Source organism: Talpa occidentalis, unplaced genomic scaffold (assembly GCF_014898055.3).
Source record: "Talpa occidentalis isolate TD23 unplaced genomic scaffold, MPIMG_talOcc4v2.1 talOcc4.4, whole genome shotgun sequence".
In the NCBI taxonomy this organism is placed as follows: Eukaryota; Metazoa; Chordata; class Mammalia; order Eulipotyphla; family Talpidae; genus Talpa; species Talpa occidentalis.
The window spans coordinates 30,869,073-30,877,190 of NW_023604295.1; the positions used below are offsets into that span (position 1 = coordinate 30,869,073).

An 8,118-nucleotide genomic window follows, 5' to 3' on the forward strand; every position below is an offset into this window, starting at 1 on the left:
TACAGAAAGTACCATATTTCATACTTACACCCTCTCTTCTTCCATCTCTCATGCTTCTTGAAAATCAAACTCTTCCATTTGCTCTTTCAACACCATTTCTCTCACCTTCTGTTATTTCTCTTGTATTTTCCCCTATATCATCCTTATACCAACAACTTTCACTATTATTTCTTTATCACTTTACTAGTTCTTTTGAAAACCTCCCATCCCTGTCTTGCATTTAGGACAGTAAGTCTGTATCTTCATCCTTAATAAATCAGAATTGGTACCCAGACACTCATTATTCCACATATATAGCATACTTATAGACACCTACAAAAATAATTAGCACTTTTAAAATATACTGTGAGAATGTTCCACGTGTGCCTCTCTGCCTTAAGGGACTCCCAGAAAGGTTAGGAGCTTCTTACTAAGCAAGTCCTTGGATTTATAATGGCAAAATTTTGGGGCCTCCTTAGTGGCACAAGGAGTTAAGATGCAGCACAATGAAGCTATCTGTAGCCACTGCAGCACAAGTTGGATCCCCAGCCAGGGAGGTGACCCTCCCGGCTCGCCCACTGCTCCCCTCAGCAGTGTATTTTAGTCAGTCTGCCTGTTCTGTCCCCCACTCTGTCTCTGGTGAATCCTCTTACCCACCCCCTAGCACCTCTGGCCTACACCCCAGTTCTTATATACATAAATAAAAATAAATATTTTATTTTATTTTATACAATTTTACATCATTTTTCATTTTTGCACAATGTATGCATTTTCATCTTGGTTATAGTCCCCATATAATTCCCACCCCACCTTGTTTTGATCCTACTCCCTCCTCCCCGCTACCCCGTAGTGTGTATTTTTTAAAAGCCTCTTAGTTTCATTGTTTTAGATGTATATATATATATATGGTATGTGTATACATACACATGTGTGTATATATAGTCTCACAAACTTGATACACAGGCAGTGATAAAATATTTAATCATTGGAGGATAAAAACAATATATAGAGCAAAATTGAAAGAATTACAAGGAGAAAGTGACAGATCTACTATCAAATTTCAACACTTCTCAGTAACTAGTAAAGAGATAATTTAACCACATATTTGAATTATATTTAATGAGAATATAAAAACCTTATACTCAACAATTGGAGGATACGCATTCATTACAAATACATATAGAATATCTATTAAAAGTTGATATAGGGCCTCCCTGGTGGCGCAGCGGTTGAGCGCTGGGTTGCGAAGCTGCCCGTGGCCTCTGTGGTGCCGGTTCGATCCCCGGCTGCTCCCCGGCCACTGGCAGAGGGTCCCACATGGCGCGCAGACCTCTCCTGCCGCCCGCTGCTCCCCTCAGCAGTGTACTTCGGTCCTTCTGCCTGCTCTGCTCCCTGCTCTGGCTCTGGTGAATTCTCTCACCCTCCCGCGCTTCTGACTGTACCCAGTGCTTGTATAAACAAACAAATAAACAAGAAATAAATAAATAAATAAAATACATGCCTCTTAAAAAAAAAAGTTCATATATATATATATATATATACATATGTGTGTGTGTGTATATATGTATACATACTGGATGATTTATATAACATTCATGAAGTGGCAAAAGTATAGAACATGAGAACATATTACTAGTTGCAGGGTGGTAGAAAGTGAGGAGAGAGCAGTCATGTCTATGAAAGTGTGACCTGAAGGATCCTGGCATTGATGTTCTGTGTCTTGACTAAATCAAATCCTGATTGTGATATTGTAATATCCAGCCATGCACTGAATAACCATGTTTTGGTCAAGGGCTGACCATAGGTGATAGCTCTAGGGACCACAATGGCCCCTACATAGAGTCTAGGTGTATAGTAGGCACACCATCTAAATTTGTGTAAATATATACTAAGACACTCAGACAAGGGCAAAGTCACCTCATGACACATTTCTCAAAATGTGCCCCTGTCTGGTAAGCAATGCATGACTATAGTCCAGCCCAAAGGTTTTCAATAAAATTAGTGTGAATCAGAACCCTCTGGGGAGCTTTTAAACATACATACCACATACACCCCTCTATAGAGGTGGGAGGGTGGGAGCACTTGATATTTTCAAAAACTCATCAAATGATTTTCTGTTCACACACACACATTCCCTGGTGGCCCCAGGGTTGGAGCCTTGGAATCATTAACTAAGGAAAGGTAAGCAGGAGAAATCTGCTTTAGGAGACTGGAAAAAAAGAAAGGCTAGATATAGGGTGGAGGATCTAGATAGAGGAAACCTGATGAACAGCTATTCCAGTAGTGTAAACAGGGATGACGCAGATATGTTCTATGGCCTAGTTGTGGGGATGGAGGTGTGTGGGTTAGGTTTACATCATAAGCTTACTTTTCAATCAAGCTTTTACTCAATATGGATAATCCTGAACTCCACAGTTGGATAAAGGATACAATTCTAGGTCTCCAGCAAAATAATTGCATGTTCTTGTCTTGCTAACAGGTATCCCCATCACAGGAGAACATAACCACCCCTTTCCCGATGGCCCATGAACTTGCTCTGAGTCACAGTTCCACAAGCGCCTACAAGGCCCTTATCAATGGTCTTGTCTGCCTCATCTCCCAAATTCCCCATTTTTTTCTGAAAAGTACTTGAAACTCAGATTTTAAGCCACTCATTTAGACGAGGCTGCCAGGCAGGATACCTCTCCCCAAGACCTGGTCCCACGCCCTCCCTGCCTGGAGTCCGGAAGACATATCTGGACAGGGCAAAGCAGGACACTCTGCTGTGACCTCCTGACCACAACCTCTTACCAGGGAGTGGTCACCTGTCATAAGTAATATTCAAAACTAGGGAAAAAGGTGTGGTCCACACTTCTTTAAGCTCAAGGGTTTGGTGGCTCTTGGCGAGTTCCCAGAGAAGGGTCCAGAAGAGGGCAATGGAAGGGGGGTGGCCCACTAGGTGGCAATTCCTCCTCTGCTTCATTGTCAGTCTTCTGTTTCAAGGTAAGAGAGGTAAGAACTGGGAAAAATGGGAATGCTGTCCTGGGCAAATCCAGAAACCCTCTCCTTCTCTAGAACTAGAGAGCCAGATGAAATAGTTCCTTTCTCGTTAGTATCTATTTTGGCTTCTTTTGGGGACAGATGACAAACCCATTTCATATAACCCCGCTCTCATTTGCCTGCATAGACATCTTCAGAATTTTCTGTCCTTACATTTTACTAACTGTCCAATTGCAAATATTTTTAATGTCCAACTTTTTCTTTTCTACCAAGATATAGTAACAATGAATAGAGTTACTTGGATCCCACTGAAAACAGCATAACTCTTCTCCCACCTCTCTTGGGAAGATCTTGTAGAGGAGTTGACATGGAGAGAAATGGACAATGTTTGCTCCCCCAGGACATGTTTCTCCCTAGTTCAGAGATATACCTCATGGGTTAATGGTTATCGGCCATGGGAAGGACTAGTTGGGCTATATACTGGAATAGCCACATTTGGGAGTGGAGAGGGAGTGAGGTCAAGAAGAGCATTTACATTACATGCATAGCTCCACCAAGCACCCAATGGATGATTTATGGGGTCTTCAAAACAGTAATGATGAAAATGGCTCCCACAGAACACAGAAGAAACCAAAGAATTTGAGAAGAGCATAGCACATAGTAGGAAGTCAATAAAGTCACATCAAATACAATATTCCTTAGGTCCCCATATATTTTATATCACACTAATGCTTACTTCTCCCCCAAACTTTTCCTTTCAGGAAATGGGAAAGCATGAAAGTGGGAAGGAAAAAATGAAATAAAAAATAATTTAGGAAAATTTTGTTCAGTGACTATGAGGAAGAACCCAAATAGAACAATAGAGAAAAAAAAAATCTGGTCAGATAAGGGTCAAAACTTTAGGGTTGGCAGTATGGAAGGAACAGGATTGTCTGGGTGATTGTTTGCATACAAATTTGGGTAGGATTTATATGGGAGTAAAAGCACAGGAAGAAAGGACTGACCCCTGACTCCACTCACCACACCACATCCACCATTTGCCTACCAGCCCAACCCATCCTCCCTAGCCCTGGAGAAAGGGCTTAACCCTAGAATCTTGGCCCAGGAAAGAGGGGTCCACATTTTTTTTTCCTGCAGAAAGGCTCTCAGGGCCCAACCCTTGCACTTAGGAAACACAAAAGCCCTATTCCCATCTCACAGAGTCTCTACTCTCTACAGGAAGGGCAAACTCCTTCACCATCAATTGCTCAGGTTTTGACCTGCATGGAGTGGACCCTGATGTCTTTCAAACTATCTTTGACCAGAAGGACTTCCGTCCAGTCATCAACTACAGCATTCCTACTCATGTCAACATCTCCTTCACCCTGTATGCCATCCTGGATGTGGTGAGTTCTGACTCCTGCATTCTTTCCATAAGTTTCTAATAAGGAACAAGGACTCTGCCTTGTCAACTCAACATTGTACTGGTCCAGTGTAAGCAGTGAGTGGATTTTATTCAAGTTAGATGTTCATCCTATGAGATAAAGAAATGTTAAGGGGGATGTTGGAATGACATTTCTACAGAGAATATTTGTCCTTGACCTGCCCTTATAGGAATGTTCTACAAAATATATATATATTCCCAATGGCCTGCCCTGCTGTTTTGCCCCCTACATTTTCCAGGCAACCTGCATTTTCCTAACCTACCTTCCTTTTGGGATTTGTGATTGAAAAATCAAACTGTCATATTGGACCACTTAGGAAGCAAAGGCAGGAGATAGATTAATACCTGATTTCATGACATTAATGATCTTGGATGGCTTTGTGCTTTGGGGTTTTTATTTCATTTCTGTTTTTTGGCAGGATGCACAGCTTCAGCTACTGACATCATTTCTATGGCTAAAGATGGTATGTGAGTTCAACGTGCTTCTTCTTTCTTTCTCCTTCCCATTTTTTCTTGATTTTGGGGGGGAAAATCACATTTCTTGAAATTGACAGTACCCAAGGAAATAGACAGATCCATCCAGAATGGGACCCATGCTGGTGACAAATAGTTTTCTGGGTTGCTAATCAAATTCAAAAGACATAGATGGAAAGTACATAGGAGATCAGTACAGTCAGAAACCCTTACGTAAGTTTCAGGACATAACTGTATCCAGCATCCAGCTTAAGATTTCCCTTGAGTGGAAAGTAAAAAGTCAAGAAGACTTTGTTAGCTAGGAAAGGCAAACATTATCACTAGTATGAGAAGAGGAATCAGAGTTTGAAAGATAATGAGGCAAAAAAAGCAACATACATAGCAATGTACATAGTTTGATTCTACATCTGTAACAAAAAATGAATGCTGGAAAAAGTCTTAACATTTTTCTGGAATGATATACAAGAAACTGCGGATATGGACTGAGTTGGAGTGAATGGAGGAGGGAGAAGATTGCTTTTTGTATTATACAGTTCTGGAAGGGCTGAAGTTTTATAATATGCAGATAGCACATACATTTAAGAGAATCCACATACATCTGTATATCTTTATAATCGAATGGAAGGTTGGCAGCTGCTGACATACTTTCCAGATTTCAGCAATAACCACCCCTCTGTGCCCTGCGCCCTAGACTTGGAAAAACCCGTTTATCAGCTGGGACCCAGAAGAGTGTGGTGATATCACTAAGATCACTGTGACAACTGAGAATCTGTGGCTCCCAGATATCTTCATCGTGGAATCGTGGGTATCAGGGCTGCGGACAGCGGGAGGGAAGACCCTTCTCCAAGAAGCAGGCAGTAATGCGGGCACGCCCTTTTGGTGAGCCCATGAGAAACATATTTCTAAGAATAGCACAGTCATGGCTCATCCTTCTCCCCTAGAAAATGGGAAAAGGTGGCAGAGTGGCTATGATGAGCAACACTGGGAAGCCGTCCCTTAAGAGAAAAACTTAAATTGAAGACCAGAGCATTTACTTCCTTCCCCATCTATCACTTAGCACGGATGTGGATCAGATCCCAGAAGGCCTCTCGGCATATGTGAATCACAACGGTCATATTGTATATCACAAACCAGTGCGGGTGACCACCATCTGTAGCCTAGACATCTTCTACTTCCCCTTTGATGAACAGAACTGCACATTCACCTTTAGCTCATTCCTCTACACAGGTGAGCTGCCCTGGGTGTTGTGGAATGGGGTAAATTAGATCAATCAGTGGGGCAGCAAGAAAGTACATATAACCACTCATTTTTTTTTTTTTACACATACAAGGGACAGTGGAAAATTTGCTAATCAGGAGTTTGTGGGTGGTGGGGTGGGAAGCAGTTAAACTTAAGAAGGAACAAACTTCTTTAAAAAGTTCAGAATCCAGGGGCCTCCCTGGTGGCGCAAGAGGTTAAGCGTCAGCACTATGAAGCAATCTGCAGCTACTGCAGCACGAGTTTGATCCCCAGCCAGGGAGCAACCCACATGGCCACATAGATCTCTCCTGTCTTGCCCGCTGCTCCCCTCAGGAGTGTATTTCAGTAGATCTGCTCCCCACTGTTCTGCTCCCCACTGTGTCTCTGGTGAATCCTCTCACCCCCCACACCTCTGGCCTGTACCCCAGTTCTTGAATGCATAAATTAATAAATCTTTTTTTAAAAAAAAAGTTCAAAATCCAAAGGAGGCAGTTGAGCAGCAAGGAAGTCAGATTATAGGACAATCTGGAAAAAGCAGCTAAAGCAGTGTTCTCCTTCATCACTTTGCACAGTGCAGGTGAATGAATGACTGTCTCCCCTGCAGTGGAAAACTTGCTGCTGGGCATGGACAAGGAAGTATGGGAGATAACAGACACCTCGCGCAAAATTGTCAACACACAAGGAGAGTGGGAGCTCCTGGGCATCAACAAGGCCACCCCGAAGATGTCTGTGGGCTCCAGTCTCTTTGACCAGATCATGTTCTATGTGAGTCCAGAGATTCAGCATGGTGTCCATCCTCATCTCCCTCCCCGGATGCACCAAGTCTCGGAGCTTCTTACTTTTGCCCCCAAACCAGAAAGTTCCTGGGCACCCTCCCAGACTTCCTCTCCCCTGAGCCCCCCAAGGTACCCCCTTCCTGAATCTGCCACGTACATCCTGCCTAGATTTTCTTTGGGGGGTATGGAGGAGTTTTATTAGCTACGCAAATGCTGCCCCTCATCCAGCCCAGAAAGGGTCCTCTTGGGATGAGGACACCAGAAAAGGAAGAGGCTGGAGTCATTCCTCAGTCACCCTTCAGTCCCTGCATCACGTGGTTCTCTGTTCTCTCCTCCCTACCAGGTGGCCATCAGGCGCAGGCCCAGCCTCTATGTCCTAAACCTCCTGGTGCCCAGCAGCTTTCTGATTGCCATCGATGCCCTCAGCTTCTACCTCCCGGCAGAAAATGAGAATCGTGCCCCATTCAAGATAACCCTTCTGCTGGGCTACAACGTCTTCCTGCTCATGATGAATAAACTCCTCCCTGCCAGTGGCTCCCCACTAATCAGTATGCCCCCCTTCTCTACTGTTGGAAAATGAAAAAACAAGGAAAAGGAGGTAGGATAGGTAGACGAACTGGCAAGTTCAGTAAGGCAGCTGCAGAAGAAGGGAGAGGGCTCTTAGAAAGGGCTCTCTCTGGAACTATCTCTCAGGCATGTTCCTTAACCTCACCCCAGGTGTCTACTTTGCCCTATGTCTGTCCCTGATGGTTGTCAGCCTGCTGGAGACCATCTTCATCACCTACCTGCTGCACCTGGCCACCACCCAGCCCCCACCCATGCCTCGCTGGCTCCACTCTCTGCTCCTCTACTGCGCCAGCCCACTGAAGTGCTGCCCCACTTGGCACTGGAAGGCGAATATGGATATGGGCCTCATTTCTACTCACTTACCAGGTAAGGGAAGTGAGCTCTGTTCACACTCTCTGGAGTGGACCTAACTCCCACAATTCCCACTTGTCTAATTCTATGGTCTTCCCACTTTGTGGCTGAGTCTCTGTCCTCCCCACAGGCCTGAAGGAGCCAGGGGAGCCAGGGAAGGAGTTGGGACCCAGAGAGGCAAAACTGAATGTGGGTTCAGGATTTACAAGGGCCCAGCTAACTGACCTGTGGGTGCAATTCGGCCATATGATGGACACTTTCCTCTTCCGCCTCTACCTGCTCTTCTTGTCCTCTTCCATCATCACCATCATCGTCCTCTGGAGCACCTAG

The 8,118-nt window shown here is 44.2% G+C and overlaps 1 protein-coding gene across 1 annotated transcript; it reads left to right on the forward strand.

Moving 5' to 3' along the window:
- Nucleotides 1-2,894: 2,894 nt before the first annotated feature.
- On the forward strand, nt 2,895-8,118 carry LOC119256772 (5-hydroxytryptamine receptor 3C-like). The gene is made up of 9 exons (XM_037524536.1): nt 2,895-2,961; nt 4,177-4,343; nt 4,801-4,845; nt 5,547-5,656; nt 5,913-6,082; nt 6,699-6,859; nt 7,214-7,418; nt 7,588-7,803; nt 7,919-8,118. The coding sequence occupies exons 1-9, from the start codon at nt 2,895-2,897 to the stop codon at nt 8,116-8,118; spliced, it is 1,341 nt and encodes a 446-aa protein (XP_037380433.1).

Excerpts from the sequence above, each read along its gene's own strand:
- LOC119256772 (XM_037524536.1), top strand. The coding sequence starts at position 2,895 with ATGGAAGGGGGGTGGCCCACTAGGTGGCAATTCCTCCTCTGCTTCATT. Across the intron at positions 6,083-6,698 it reads TAGCTCATTCCTCTACACAG|TGGAAAACTTGCTGCTGGGC; the intron begins GTGAGCTGCCCT and ends TCTCCCCTGCAG. Across the intron at positions 6,860-7,213 it reads TTGACCAGATCATGTTCTAT|GTGGCCATCAGGCGCAGGCC; the intron begins GTGAGTCCAGAG and ends CCTCCCTACCAG.